The 15,930-nt window shown below is 41.5% G+C and overlaps 1 protein-coding gene across 6 annotated transcripts in view; it reads right to left on the bottom strand.

Annotated features, from left to right (window-relative positions):
* Positions 1 to 376: 376 nt before the first annotated feature.
* Positions 377 to 15,930, bottom strand: part of SLMAP (sarcolemma associated protein) — a 119,152-nt gene continuing 103,598 nt past the window's right edge. For 4 of the 6 annotated variants that reach the window (XM_073644619.1, XM_073644621.1, XM_073644622.1 and 1 more), the window contains 2 exons: positions 13,581 to 13,715; positions 377 to 5,063 (listed from right to left, as the gene is read on the bottom strand). In XM_073644619.1, the coding sequence (XP_073500720.1) occupies positions 4,974 to 5,063; positions 13,581 to 13,715 (225 nt within the window). In that variant the 3' untranslated portion in view covers positions 377 to 4,973. Of the gene's footprint in view, positions 5,064 to 8,251; positions 8,342 to 13,580; positions 13,716 to 15,930 lie in introns of all 6 variants that reach the window. The other 2 variants (XM_073644620.1, XM_073644625.1) reach the window with 1 other exon arrangement.

Below are 15,930 nucleotides of genomic sequence, written 5' to 3'. Positions count from 1 at the left end.
GAAACTTATTGTACTGACATATATTATATGCGGAGTCCAAGAATTGTTCTAATATTATATAGATTGGAGATTATATATTAAATTATATAAATTTAATATATATATATATATATATATATTACATGTAATAATTATTTAATATACATAATATATACCGTATATATTAAATAATATATATTATGTAATATATATTTAATAAAATAAAATTTGATATAATATATAAATATATAATAATAAAACACAGAACATCCATACTAACCACGCCGGCTATAAAATGGATATTGTTGAGTTTCAATTAGGGGCACCTCTCACACTTCCAAACTCACACATACGACAGATCCACATTAACAAAAAAAAAAAACTCCCCACGTGGAAATTCCAGAGTAAAGTTATTTATTAAATCATGCACATCACAATTGTTAGTGCAAATAGTTTAATCTGTAATCTGTGCTCCAGAGATTCTATGGAACCTTTTTATATCTTTACAAAATAGATTTAAAACAAATTATTTACTTAAAAAAAATGTCATTCTGAACTTTTTTTTTTTTAGCGTTTCAGAACAATATTTGCAATAAACCTATATACAAGAGGTACCGAGTACCACTGGCATATATGAGTGTTGTGGTTGGGGCGGCTTGCGGTGGTGGACAGTTAATGAGAAAGGCATGTTACGTGTGCGCGCCAGTCACGAGAAGGAACTGAAACTACGTCAACTCGCTAGAAGTATTATCCTATATATTCCTATGCTTTTGACTATGAACGTACACGATAGATCTGAAGGCAACGTACTATCTAGCAAACACACATGAACATATAAAGGCTTGTCTGATACCACAATGCATGGAGAGGGGAGCTGTAGCCATCAGCAACAAATAAGCTTCATATATAAGGGAGTCTGTCAGCAGAAAATGACTGTTCAAACCAAGCACAGGCAATCTGTGACCTTCCCCACCTATTTCTGCCCTTCTCTGACTCCGGTCGATCAAGGTAGAGGAGGTGGAAATGGAAAGAAAACAAGTAGGTGGGAAGGTGCACTGAATTGTTTGGATGCAGATGTGCTCGGTTTGAACAGTCATTTTCTGCTGACAAACTCTTTTTAAAACTGGCACTGGACAGCTGATGACTACAGCACCATGTAAGTGGTAACGACTGGCGATGATTGCGTTAATGCGGCCCCATGCAACCACCAATGATTGAGAAGTGTTCATATACTAGAATTTATTAGAATGGCTAAAATAGGTTCATGTTTTTGTTTTTTTTATTTCTTCATAAAATATCCACCAAGGAAGCTCTCAGACCATCGGAAACCCACTTACCAGGGCACGGTAGACCCCCCAACCCATTAAAATAAAGGGCAGAAAACCTTTCATCCTCATATTACGCCGATACTATGTACACAGTGCACACTGGATGTGCCACCATCCCAGGCATTTACAAGGTAAAGGTGTAGTGATGTGGCATGAAAATATGCGACCGCGCGTCGGGGTGTGTGTGTGTCTCACTACAAAAGTGGCGGGGGTAGGGGGAATAATGGGAGACGGCAGAACATTTTCAATTCAGTAATCACTATGAGATCTGTACAGAAATCCTAGGGGTAGAACGAGAAGTTCTTGAGTCCTGAATCCCATGATGAGAAGGGGGGAACCCAAGTCTGACGTCCGCAAGAAGAGAAGTACACAAAAAAAAACATAAAAAGTATCTTACATGATTGGGATACGGAGGAACATGATAGAGGAGAACACAGCCTTTACATATGGATACTATGTGCAGAGGTGTCAATCAGTTTTGGCCCCTCATGAATCCAGTCCCAACAGCTTTGATCAGATGAGGAAATTTAGCCCTGGTTTTCCAAAAATAATACTAAAAAAAAATCACAGACAATCCAGATGAATGAAGCATCGACAGGTCATCTGCGAGTCCCGCATATCTGATTATCGTCACGGCTCGTCAAAACAGGATCACGCGGCTCTTCCCTTCCACTCAACCGGCAAAGTATTACATACAGGCGGCACAAGACTTGAGGCTTCAGGCAGGCGTTTCATACACAGCATGGCAAGATCATGAGACCGACAGCTTTTTCTGCACAAAAATAACCCCTAAGTTCAGTATGACGACCAAAGCAACACGTTTTCATAGATTAAAACAAAAAAAAGTTAGTCTTCAGCTTATATGCAAACATATGGGTCTCCATGGTAACAGACTACAAACGGTGTATTCTGACTCTGCACTTATATTTCCTTCTGTCTCCTTTAATATTTACTAACCTACCTTATCTATGCTAGCAAGTAGTAGGGGATACATAACATCAAAACTACACCAGGCTTGTTTGTAGACTACAGAGACGCACATAGATCTGCATAGAAGCTGTAGACACAAAACGGAAGGTTCTGAAACCTGCTTAGATTCAAATTTGTATATATATATATATATATATATATATATATATATATATATATATATATATATATATATATATATATATATATATATATATATATATATATATATATAATAATTCTTTTATTTTTTAAAATTGCAAAAGGTGGACATGGCCTATTAAAGTAACATTAACGACCCATATCATCTAGTACAAACTTTAACTAATTAAAGACCAGGCCGTTTTCTCCCGATCCAAATCAGGCACATTTCAGTTTTTTTTCCGTTCATGGAGGTTCAAAAGATCCGTCAGCTTTTTTTTCTTCTCGTTTTAATATTAAAAACATTTTTTTTGCAGCTTCTTTTTTGTGATACATGGAGACTAATTTTTTTTTTTGGTGATATTGGTGGAAAAATTAAAAAAAAAGTGTATTTTTCACATTTATTTTTTTAGGACTACTAAAACATTTTCAATTTTGTTCCCCTTTCCATATCAATTATTTTTATCTATCGGACACTTTTTTTTTTTTTTTTTTTACTTTGACAGGGTGGGTCTAATAATAATGATTTAGATAGGCAATTTTTTTTTTTCATGTTTGTTCTGCTTTTTATTTATTTCACACACTATGCCCTCCATTAGGTCATAAAAGACCTTTGGGGGAGCATTTTAACATTTAAATATTTTTTTTTTTAATCTGATTTCCCCTGTGAACTGGGCTGGTATATTAGCCCCAGTTACAGGGTATATACAGCCTCCTTGCTGCACAGCAGAGCTGACGGGGTCTCCTGGAACCCAGCGGCTCCTACTCCTCCTCCCTACACCAAGCGGTCACATAACCACTGGCTCTGGGGGTGGAAGCAATGTCAGGGGCTTCCTATACTGTATACACAGCACTTGTTCAGTGCTGAGTACACAGCGATTGAGAAGGCAGAGACTTGATAAACAGTCTCTGCCTTGTGTATGTGGAGTCTGCAGCAATGTTTTAGAGTAGACCACAGGACATTTAAAGTTTATAGGTGGTCCGGAAGTAGTTAACGAACCTAAATGCAATTGCCTTGTCATATTTTCTATAAAACTGTATGACGTGATTAGAAAGGAATATATATTTTTAATTCTTATCCAACTTATATGAAAATACTATTTTTTAAATGTGTTGGTGATACATTCATTACATTTCAGACAGGCATATAATCAGTCCCTAGGAGCCCCGGACTACACGCAGAGAGAACAAGGACCCATTAAAAGCATTGTGCCAGTGCATATGGCCAATTTTCTATATTGACTGCTGGTCCAAGTTGAAAAAAAAAAAAAAAAGCCAGCACCACTATTTTAGTCCATTTTGCGCACTAGAATAATGCATGTAATGTAACAGGCAGCTCTGACAATGCGGAAGACCCCACACAGCCAGTGATGTAAGCAATCTGTTCACACGACTAGCACTTTTTTTTTTTTTTTTTTCATTTTTAATATGGCTGTTTACACCCAGCCTAAGTGATATGGGTATCTTTAGGACAACACTTGGGTGCAGACCCCAGTGGCAAAAGACATCACTCTCCCCATTGAACTATCATAGTACACAGTAACGAAAAAAAATTATATATAGAATTTAGCTAAAAAAAAAGAAAAAAGTATATCTTATAATAAATATATATATATATATATTTATTATAGTTTTATTTTATTTTTTTTAGCTAAATCTGAAACATTTTTTGCTTTTTAGTTTCCTTCAAGTATAAACTACCAATAAATAGTCGATATATCCCATTAGGTTCTAGCAACCATTTTCTTTAAGAAACGGCTCGCCTGTTTCGTTACAACGCCACAAGGTTTAGGTTAGGAGAAGCGACGTTTTCAGGACTAGACGAATCCCAGGAATCAGGTAGAGCTGGAGGATTGTACGGATATCCATGTTTTATTATTATTCTACTGGTTTTTCTGACAGTTCTTATTTTGGATGAAGGTGGGGGGGGACGGGGGACGGGACTAAAATGAGTCAAATCGGCTTCAAAAGTGGTCCCTGTAGTTTGTACCGCCTTAATATTCTCATATATGTTGACTGCCATTGTGTGACCACGTGTTCAGTGGGTAGACCGGGACCAGCTCTGTGATGTGGGGGAGAAAACGGGCAAATTCGATCAGCTTATCACTGCTATACTGGATGTGTATGTGTTTTTATGGCAAAAAAAAAATAAAAATACAGTCTTTCATTCTTTACAATAAGATTCTACAGTAAAACAGCCACAAACCCAAAACATCATAAATAATTTGGTACCAAGAAGCCTGCTGGAGGCCATAACAGTATTTCCAATACCACCAAACTAGACTTTAAAAATCACATGAACGTCGCAAGCAAAGTTTTGCCTACTGTAGGATAAAGTCATGTGTTTATTCCCCTGTTGGACAAATACATATATTACAGTTTTAAAGCAATTGCCCTACTACGGATCTCTTTCAGAGATTTGTGAGTTTGTGTTTTTTTTTTTTGTGGTTTTGTTTTTTAGAGGTAAAAAGGAAGAGTAAGGATCAGTTTTGTGTTCTCCAAACATGAGTGTTTGCCGGCTTCGATGGAGGACGGTGCATGGCTTGATAAGCGGTCTCATGGTGCGCCTCTGCTGAGGCCGGGGTACAGCATCACGGCAGTCACAGCAACCAGCACCGCTATCCCGGTCATCCAAGGCCACTGTCTCTGTGGGTAGAAGACTGTGTTAATATCCTTTAATGGAAAATACATCTTCATTACCTTTAGCTATGTGAGGTCTGGAAACGAAATATCAGTTTTTATCCACAGACTTATATGAAAGGGAATCGGACAGAAGTTTTTTTCTATTTAATTTGAGAGCAGCATAATATAGAGCAACAGAGCCTAATTTCAGGGTTTGTGTCACTTACTGAATGTGTGTTGCAGTTTCATAACAATCAGTGTTTTATCAGCAGGAGATGACTAGGTCTCTTGTGCAGGGCAGTCAGGGTAATCTGTGCAACTCCACCCCCACCACTGATTGGCTGCTTCCTGTGTACATTGTCAGCAAGCTACCAATCAGGAGTGTGGGTGGGGTTATACACAGTTCAGCATTCTAAGCTCTGAGATCTACAGCAGCGAAAACAGGGATTGTATCAAAACTGCACCAAGCAGCCCAGTAAGTGATATATCGCTGGAATCAGGCTCTTTGGCCCTACATTATGCTGCTCTCCGATCACACAGCAAAACCTGCTAACAGATTCCCGTTAACACCTTTTCTAAATAGATGAATGATTTGTTCCTGCCTTCCATTGTCCTACAGAAAGTCCTATAATCATAAATCTCACATAATAATGACTCACAGCCCAAACTATAGTATAGCAAGTGAAAAATGTCGCCAAATGACTGGGAGGGATGATGTGGATAAGAAATGAATGACAAGATGATCTTCGCAAGAAGACGTTCATGGCAAAAGGGATGGTCCTAAAGAACAAGGACAAGTCCTTCACTGGGGGGTGCACTGGGATGTAACCATTTCTGTAACTTTTTGCAAGCCACAGAATGACGCCACTACTGGTGGAACCGGTACGGTTATCTGATGTGTCATTATGAAGGATACAGTACCATACAAGAAAAAAAGTGGGGAAAGTGGAGGAATCGGTAAGTATATTCGGCTTTAAAGACTCTGTTTACATCACTAGTGTTAGGTCTTCATAACTGTTTTAGGGACATTTGATGGTAAGAATAAAGCATTGTGCAGCATGTTATGGAACCAACTGCATGCACTGCAATTATTGCTTTGTTTTATAGGGTTATTCCCAACTTAGACATTTATGGCATTTTTTGTGGATATGCCATAAATGTCTGACAGGTGTGGACAAGCATGTCTCCAGAACTGGGAATTGAAGCTGCCTCTCAAAGAATTACCTTAAAGATCAAAAGTGAACAAAGAAAAAAAATAATATGTTTATAAAGGAAAACTTCTCTTAATATCAACAGAATAACCCTTTATCCCCCAAGTAATCTGTAAAAAAAAAAGGACTTTAATACGTCACATGGTTAGGTATATCACATTGTGTTATTCTACAGATTACTGAGAGTTATTAGAACATACGAATAAATTCAGAAACAAATGCCATGATTTCAAGTTAAAGAAATGCATAAAAGATAAAGCGTTCAGAAAGGAATCTAAGCTGGAGGAAAGTAAAAATTCAGATCTGTGAGGAATCTACAGGCTTATAGTATAAATGATAGCGATGAGTGAATCGATCCGCAGGAGCTGGTCCAATATTCCATGGCCGCCCTGCGCGCCACCCAATATCTATCGGCATCCACAGCTCCTCTCTTTTGATTAGCCAGCCCAGCGTGACATCATCGTTGTGGCATGACATCATTGCGGTGTGACTCCCAGATAATGTAGCACCAGGCTGACTAATCAAAAGAGGAGCATGTATCAAAAAAGTAGAATATCGACCACCGTAACGAAAAAGGCAAATCGTCCTTCTTTCAACGATGCTCGCTAATCTCCAGGCCGGTATCCTCGAGAAGACGTATCATATACAGAAAAAAAAGTTTCAATCAAGCACCACAGAAAATGGTAAAAAGTTCAACTTTATTGACCGACCATCAATAAAAATTCTTGAAAATCGAAGGTGGAATGAACCCCCCCCCCCCCCCCCCCAAAAAAAAAAAAACACACATTGGTAGCCAACGCGTTTCGGACTCCCAAAAGAACATAATCATAGGTCTTTTCATGATAAAGAACTCGTCCAAAATGCGCAAACTTTCACACTTTGGGAGCCTTTCGGACTTTTAAGTGTCCTTAAATAGGTGGTCCACTACGTTATATCATTAATGACTTATCCTTAAGATAGATCATCAATGTCTGATCACCCAGGGTCCAACACCTGCCACCCCTGCTGACCAGGTGTTATCGGTGTAGGCAGCGGTGACCGCTGTCCGGAAGTACTCACACGCGGAGCTGGCCATCTTCTGATAGTGGCCTCCGCAGGGTACTACACATCCACCTACTATTGATCTGAAGGATAGGTCATCAATGAAAAAGTAGTGGACAACCTCTTTATCCTATCCTTCAAATCAAAAGGAGGCGGATGTGTACTACACTACGGCGGCCTTCTCAGAATACGGCCAGCTCCGTAAGTGAGTACTTCCGGCCGGCGGCCACAGATAGTAGCTGATCGGTGGGGGTGCTGGGTGTCGGACCCCTGCTGATCAGACATTGCTGACCTATTCGAAGGATAGGTCTTCACTACTTTTTCATTGGACAACCTCTTTAAATCATACCTATGGTTAAGGACACCTCCAGGAGACCGAAACGCGCAAGCCTGCCAAATGTGTGTTTTTTTTTCGTTTCCCTTTCGGTTTTTATAAATTTTTACTGAGATGGTTATTCAATAAAAGATTAACTTTTATCTTTTGCCAGATTGCAAACTTTTTTTTCTGTATTTCATCAAAAAAGGAGCCGGCAGGTAGGAAGTGGTCCAGCGGCACGGACTACTGACCTGGGTCCAACAAATTGATTCACTCCTCTCCAATAAATGACAATATATTCTAGCAATATCCCATTGATTGAAGCTATAGACATATAAATAGGATATGTAAATCTTGATTTAATTGCACGCCTCTTGTAGGATCCATCTCTGTGATTTGGTATAGCAGCTCAGCTTCTGCCGCCTTTCTGAACGCTTCATTTCCAGCACGGAGACCATGATGGAGTTACTGGAGGAGAAGTCAGTGTTTAGCACACACAGGAGGAGACAGACAGATGTTAGGTGGTTAGTAAATCGCGGGTTAGTCTGGCGGGGACAGCGTGTCCTGCTACCTGACCATGCACTAATGTTAGATAGATGGGTCATGTAGGTGGACAGTGGAGGACAGACAAGAGCAGCGTGTACCTTTCTCTACCACAACAGGCCGTAACACCAATACAGGATAGCCACGAATACGCCGAAGAATACGGCTGGGACGGGAAGTAACGCGGAAGGCTGAAGAAGGGAAGGGATATTAAAAATCACTCAGGTGCTCCAATCAATATAAAGCTAGAGAACGTGATTTCACTGGTAATCGGACACAGATCAGTCAACTGCTACCTGCGAATATTGGATTCAGAACATCTCATAGGTTAGATTAGTAATGCAAATCACGGGTAGTAAATTTCAGCATGTATTTCTTAAGCTCCTCATGGGCTTTTTTCATTTCCAAAAATGTCCAGTAATCCAGAATCTAGCTGGACTAGAAAATAAAGCCTGGAGGGCACCAATGAGAACACCCTGGAATACGCCAGGCTAATGGTCTTTGGGTGGGGTGTGTAGGCATCTTTTCTATCCTTTCCACTTGGCACAAGTTGATCAAATTTTGGGGAAAAAATAAAATAAAATTGGGGCAGTAATTAAAGCTATCCAGAGCTGTGTGTGCCCCTAAATGTGCAGGTGTAGCAGAGCTGTGTGTGCACCTACATGTGCATGAGTAGCAGAGCTGTGTGTGCACCTACATGTGCCTATGTGGCAGAGCTGTATGTGCCCCTAAATGTGCCTATGTGGCAGAGCTGTATGTGCCCCTAAATGTGCCTATGTGGCAGAGCTGTATGTGCCCCTAAATGTGCCTATGTGGCAGAGCTGTATGTGCCCCTAAATGTGCCTATGTGGCAGAGCTGTATGTGCCCCTAAATGTGCCTATGTGGCAGAGCTGTATGTGCCCCTAAATGTGCCTATGTGGCAGAGCTGTATGTGCCCCTAAATGTGCCTATGTGGCAGAGCTGTGTGTGCCCCTAAATGTGCCTATGTGGCAGAGCTGTGTGTGCCCCTAAATGTGCCTATGTGGCAGAGCTGTGTGTGTGCACCTACATGTGCCTATGTGGCAGAGCTGTGTGTGCACCTACATGTGCCTATGTGGCAGAGCTGTGTGCGAACCTACATGTGCCTATGTGGCAGAGCTGTATGTGCCCCTAAATGTGCCTATGTGGCAGAGCTGTGTGTGCACCTACATGTGCCTATGTGGCAGAGCTGTATGTGCCCCTAAATGTGCCTATGTGGCAGAGCTGTGTGTGCACCTACATGTGCCTATGTGGCAGAGCTGTGTGTGCACCTACATGTGCCTATGTGGCAGAGCTGTGTGTGCACCTACATGTGCCTATGTGGCAGAGCTGTGTGTGCACCTACATGTGCCTATGTGGCAGAGCTGTGTGTGCACCTACATGTGTATGTATAGCAGAGCTGTGAGTCTATATGTAGCAGAGATGTGTGTATATATGTGCATAGGTAGCAGAGCCGTGTGTGTCTATATGTGCATGTAGCAGAGCTGTGTGCGCATAAAACACACTGCAGAGAAACATTAACAATAGATCTAATACATCCTTATTTTTTCCTAGTGAATTAAAATCAGTAATAATGACCCCTACACTTTACACCACCAGGGAAGCATTTTTCCCAATTTTCTGCTGTCTAAACCTGGGGTGCATCTTATGGTCCGGAAAATACGGTGTTTCCTTTTTGTGTTTGCGGTGACATCGGCCTCCCAGTTTCTATAATTTCATGAAGGCTTTTTTTTAGGAGACTCTCCACATCTGTTTTAACCCCGGGAACATTCTTCATGTGTACTTGGTGCAGCTAGAACAGACATGGTGGACAGATTTAGTCACAAACATCAGTTATTGAGTGAAAAAGCAACGTGTCGATCACTGCTCACATCACAAACTGGTGGCAAACACGTGACAACATGACTACAGGACTGCTCCGTATGGAAGTGGCCGAGGATGGGACTATAAGGCCGTGACTGGTTGTCGACATGTTATTTGATTTTGAGCAGAAAAGCTAAAGGGAATAGAAAAAAAAATGGAAATGTCATTATAAATAACTTCCTAAATACCTTTAAACGAGCAAATCACAATCATTTTGTCTAGGGAGGTGACCACTGTAGAATTAAAATGGCCGCTGTCTCATAACACAGAGAAACTTGTCCTAAATTGTGAGCATATGCAGTAGGGAGCTCCGACCCTTCTATCATGTGTAGCAACATGTGCTACCAGTGAATATTCTGCTCTAATACTGGAGATACTAGGAGCACTGAGGTAAGAAGATGCTGCTCACACTGCTGTCCACCATGTCTTCTTGATCTAATAGTGGAGATACCAGGGGTGCTGATGTAAGAAGATGCTGCTCACACTGCTGTCCAGCATGTGTATCTGATCTAATATTGGAGAGACCAGGAGTGCTAACGTAAGAAGAGGATGATGACACTGCTGTCCACCCTGTCTTCCTCAGCTAATATAGGAGATACCAGGGGTGCTGAAGTAAGAAGAGGCTGCTCATATTGCTGTCCAGGATGTGCATCTGATCTAACACTGGAGATACTAGGAGTACTGGGGTAAGAAGAGGCTGCTCACACTGCTGTCTACCCTGTCTATCAGATCTAATACTAGAGATACTAGGAGTACTGGGGTAAGAAGAGGCTGCTCACACTGCTGTCTACCCTGTCTATCAGATCTAATACTAGAGATACTAGGAGTACTGGGGTAAGAAGAGGCTGCTCACACTGCTGTCCACCATGTCTATCTGATCTAATACTGGAGATACTAGGAGTACTGAGGCAAGAGGAGGCTGCTCACACTGCTGTCCACCTTGTATATCCGATTTAATGCTGGAGTTACCCAAGATGCAGCTCACACTGCTGTCCACCCTGCCTATTGATCTACTACTGAAAATACAAGGGCTGCTGAGGTAAGAAGAGGCTGCTCACACTGCTGTCTACCCTGTCTATCTGATCTAATACTAGAGATACTAGGAGTACTGGGGTAAGAAGAGGCTGCTCACACTGCTGTCCACCATGTCTATCTGATCTAATACTGGAGATACTAGGAGTACTGAGGCAAGAGGAGGCTGCTCACACTGCTGTCCACCTTGTATATCCGATTTAATGCTGGAGATACCCAAGATGCTGCTCACACTGCTGTCCACCCTGCCTATCTGATCTACTACTGAAAATACAAGGGCTGCTGAGTAAGAAGAGGCTGCTCATGGTGTTGTCCACCAGGTCCTTCTGAATGACAATATATGGTATAGGTATCACTAGGTCACTGCAGCGGAGCTTCCTACTGTACATGCTCACAGATAGAGGTCCTATTAAAATTGTAGGACAGGTTTCAGTCAATGTAGAATTAAAGTGGCCGCCACATTTTTACAATGATTACCTCCTTACACAAAACAATTATGACTTGCTAATAAAAAGTATTTTGAATTTATTTATAACATTTTCTTTAGGATTTTTTTTTCTTTTCCCTTACTGGAGACCCTCATTAAAGGTACCAATAGGTTTTACATTGCTATTAAGACTAAGGTGTGCAACTTTGGAGGAAATGTCTACATGTGTCATTTCTTATAGAAAACTGTATTGCTGATACCACTCAATGACTAACGTCTCCTAATGAGGACGAAAAGTGATGATCGACCTTTGCAAAAAAAAAAAAAAAAAAAAAGTGTCTCCTAGGGTTGTTTCACAATGTAAAAATATCCGTGCCTTGCGAGTAATCCTCTCTCACCATGGAGCCTCAGCATTACTGACTGCACGCTGTGGTGTCCAGCCCTCAAGTACAAGTGACGTCACATGCATCGCTGGTCAATCCAGTGCACTTTACATCACATGCACGTCCCATAGGACCCAACACTGCAAACTACCATCTGCACAAACGGGACTCATTTTTGCTATTACAGAAAAATGAGTCTGTTATGTTCCAGCTTGTATAGTTTCCTCTGTACTTATACAGCACATATTACATCTGAAGAGTTCTAAATGACAAGTATCCTTCCTCTAAAGAATGGAAACGTTAACTTTAGGTCAGTTCCACGCAAGTGTACGAAGGGTACATCATAGGGACCCATGAGGTCATTAAAATCGCCATTAAATTGGAGCATGTGGCCATAATAAGCTCTTGTAAAACGGTTCTTAAAGGGACTTTGTCAGCAGGTTTTTGTTATGTAATCTGAAGACAGCAGGAGATACAGGCTGAAACACAGAATTCAGGGATGTGTCACTTGTCAAAGTGCGTGCTGTTTACTAACTGTAAAGGATTTATTACTAAGAGATTAACATTGCCGGACTAGTCTGACTCCGCCCCTTCCTGTGATAAGCAGCTCACTGTCTATGGACTTTGTACACAGAGAGCCTGGTGTGGGCGGGATTAGCTTTCTCTGCTTCATGCTAAAAGCTCTGATAGTTTACTGGGTGCAGCCGTAATCACACAAAGTGATACATCGTTGGATTCAGCTTCTCTTTGCCTACATTATGCTGATCTCAGATGAGGTAGCAAAAACTTGCTGACAGATTCCCTTTAAAGTAACTCTCCAACCTGGCGATGAAAAATGAGTATACATATCTCATGTATAATCATCCTACCTGGTGACCTCATTTTGTCTCCAGAGATCAGCGATCTGGTCGCTCTGCATCCAAGATGGCCACTGCAGTGGTATAAGGAGCGATGTGGAGAGTCTGAATCTCGTCTCCCCTCTTGTTTGTGCTGTAGTCACTTACCACTGTGTTGGCCATCACGAAAGCACGAGGACTAGAATGGCGGTCTCAACGCAGGAGGTAACGGGTGGGAAACAGAGGCCACCAAGAAGGGCAACTATACATGACAGATGTATAGTCACCCTTGTACATTGCAGAAAAGTAGACAGAACCCGCTGTTTTCAAATAGGACCAGTTAATGTGTATGGAGGCACTCCGACTCTCCCCGATAAATGATGTTGTGGAAAAAAAAAAAAGATTGAGCATGTTGAGTTGTTGAGTTACAACATCTGATCCTTTTGTTCTCCCAGGAAAAAAGCTGCCCCCCTGAAGTGTCTGCCAGCGAAACGCAAACCCATGACAGCTCAGTGGAGCATTTAGGTGCAGGAAGTAATGGTAGATAGCCATCGCCTAGGGTGTATGGGCATCCTTAGACTGACTCATGTATCAGCATGGCAGTAAAGTGTCATGACACTCACGATCTGAAAAGCATAGCGGGCCTCACAACTTAAAAAAAGCGGTCCTATAATAAGCAATGATGTAATAAAATAATAAATAATGGCAGCCCTGAAACAGACGCTGCGGCACATTAAGCATGATGGGCAGTAAGTGAAGTCATTTTCTTCCTGTGCTTTGTAAACCACAGCACATATGATATAATAATGGCGGTCAGGAGTGTGGTATACACAGGGCGACCGCAGGCAGCATGGTGGAGGCAGCACTTACATTATTCCCCTTCTCCTGCAGCAGCTTTAGGTTCTCTTTACATTGTTTCAGCTCTTCAGCGATCATTTGCTTTTCTTGTTGTGTTTTCTCGAACGTCACTTTCAGCTCCGATAGTTTCGCTTGGGTGTTTTCATACTAAAATAGATTAAAATCAGAATCAGGCCTTGGATTCTGTGTTGATATCCCAGCACCATCAGCAGCCATATTTATAAGGGCTTCTCTGTTTTTATATATCAGGAAAAGTGATGAAACTTGGTCGTATTCTAGGTGTGGAGGGTTAACGTGCACGCTAGATGGCCGCGCCATTCACCATCCAAGCCGCAGCCTCCTGTAACCAGTGAGGGGGCCCAGCGACTAGACCCCCAACTGGTCACTTCATTTCATAGGTTTCAGTTTAATAATTTTTACTATTTTTCAATTGTAGATTTTTTTTTCTTCTATTTTCTGTGCATGATTATGGGGACAGCCATCACATTCAGAGATAGGCCATACAGCATCTACAGGGACCGCAGACTGCAATAGTCTGGGCATGCTCATTGAAGTCTATGGGAAAGTCTTCTAGGCATGGTCAGTGCCCTGTGCAGAGAACATTGTACAGGGAGGAGGAGGAGGTGATCTGTGACTTCACCTATCACCAATAGTAGATTGTGTTATCCAAGTATTGCCTTGCTATAAATGATAATGAGATGACAACTGAGTAGTGATCTTTACAAAAATAGATTAAATACGTATCTTACAGGCCAGCATGAATTGTAAGATTTCAGGAATTTTTTTTATATATGTGTAAAAATAAATAAATATTATATATGTACAGTACAGACCAAAAGTTTGGACACACCTTCTCATTTAAAGATTTTTCTGTATTTTCATGACTATGAAAATTGTACATTCACACTGAAGGCATCAAAACTATGAATTAACACATGTGGAATTATATACTTAACAAAAAAGTGTGAAGCAACTGAAAATATGTCTTATATTCTAGGTTCTTCAAAGTAGCCACCTTTTGCTTTGATGACTGCTTTGCACACTCTTGGCATTCTCTTGATGAGCTTCAAGAGGTAGTCACCGGAAATGGTTTTCACTTCACAGGAGTGCCCTGTCAGGTTTAATAAGTGGGATTTCTTGCCTTATAAATGGGGTTGGGACCATCAGTTGTGTTGTGCAGAAGTCTGGTGGATACACAGCTGATAGTCCTACTGAATAGACTGTTAGAATTTGTATTATGGCAAGAAAAAAGCAGCTAAGTAAAGAAAAACGAGTGGCCATCATTACTTTAAGAAATGAAGGTCAGTCAGTCCAAAAAATTGGGCAAACTTTGAAAGTGTCCCCAAGTGCAGTTGCAAAAACCATCAAGCGCTACAAAGAAACTGGCTCACATGAGGACCACCCCAGGAAAGGAAGACCAAGAGTCACCTCTGCTTCTGAGGATAAGTTTATCCGAGTCACCAGCCTCAGAAATCGCAGGTTAACAGCAGCTCAGATTAGAGACCAGATCAATGCCACACAGAGTTCTAGCAGCAGACACATCTCTACAACAACTGTTAAGAGGAGACTTTGTGCAGCAGGCCTTCATGGTAAAATAGCTACTAGGAAACCACTGCTAAGGACAGGCAACAAGCAGAAGAGACTGGTTTGGGCTAAAGAACACAAGGAATGGACATTAGACCAGTGGAAATCTGTGCTTTGGTCTGATGAGTCCAAATTTGAGATCTTTGGTTCCAACCACTGTGTCTTTGTGCGACGCAGAAAAGGTGAACGGATGGACTCTACTTGCCTGGTTCCCACCGTGAAGCATGGAGGAGGAGGTGTGATGGTGTGGGGGTGCTTTGCTGGTGACACTGTTGGGGATTTATTCAAAATTGAAGGCATACTGAACCAGCATGGCTACCACAGCATCTTGCAGCGGCATGCTATTCCATCCGGTTTGCGTTTAGTTGGACCATCATTTATTTTTCAACAGGACAATGACCCCAAACACACCTCAAGGCTGTGTAAGGGCTATTTGACCAAGAAGGAGAGTGATGGGGTGCTACACCAGATGACCTGGCCTCCACAGTCACCAGACCTGAACCCAATCGAGATGGTTTGGGGTGAGCTGGACCGCAGAGTGAAGGCAAAAGGGCCAACAAGTGCTAAGCATCTCTGGGAACTCCTTCAAGATTGTTGGAAGACCATTTCCGGTGACTACCTCTTGAAGCTCATCAAGAGAATGCCAAGAGTGTGCAAAGCAGTCATCAAAGCAAAAGGTGGCTACTTTGAAGAACCTAGAATATAAGACATATTTTCAGTTGTTTCACACTTTTTTGTTAAGTATATAATTCCACATGCGTTAATTCATAGTTTTGAT

Source organism: Phyllobates terribilis, unplaced genomic scaffold, assembly GCF_046119375.1.
Source record: "Phyllobates terribilis strain yellow unplaced genomic scaffold, ASM4611937v1 Scaffold_8__6_contigs__length_399053987, whole genome shotgun sequence".
Taxonomy (NCBI): Eukaryota; Metazoa; Chordata; class Amphibia; order Anura; family Dendrobatidae; genus Phyllobates; species Phyllobates terribilis.
Note: the sequence above shows the minus strand (reverse complement) of the source record. Positions and strands in the feature narration are given on the sequence as shown.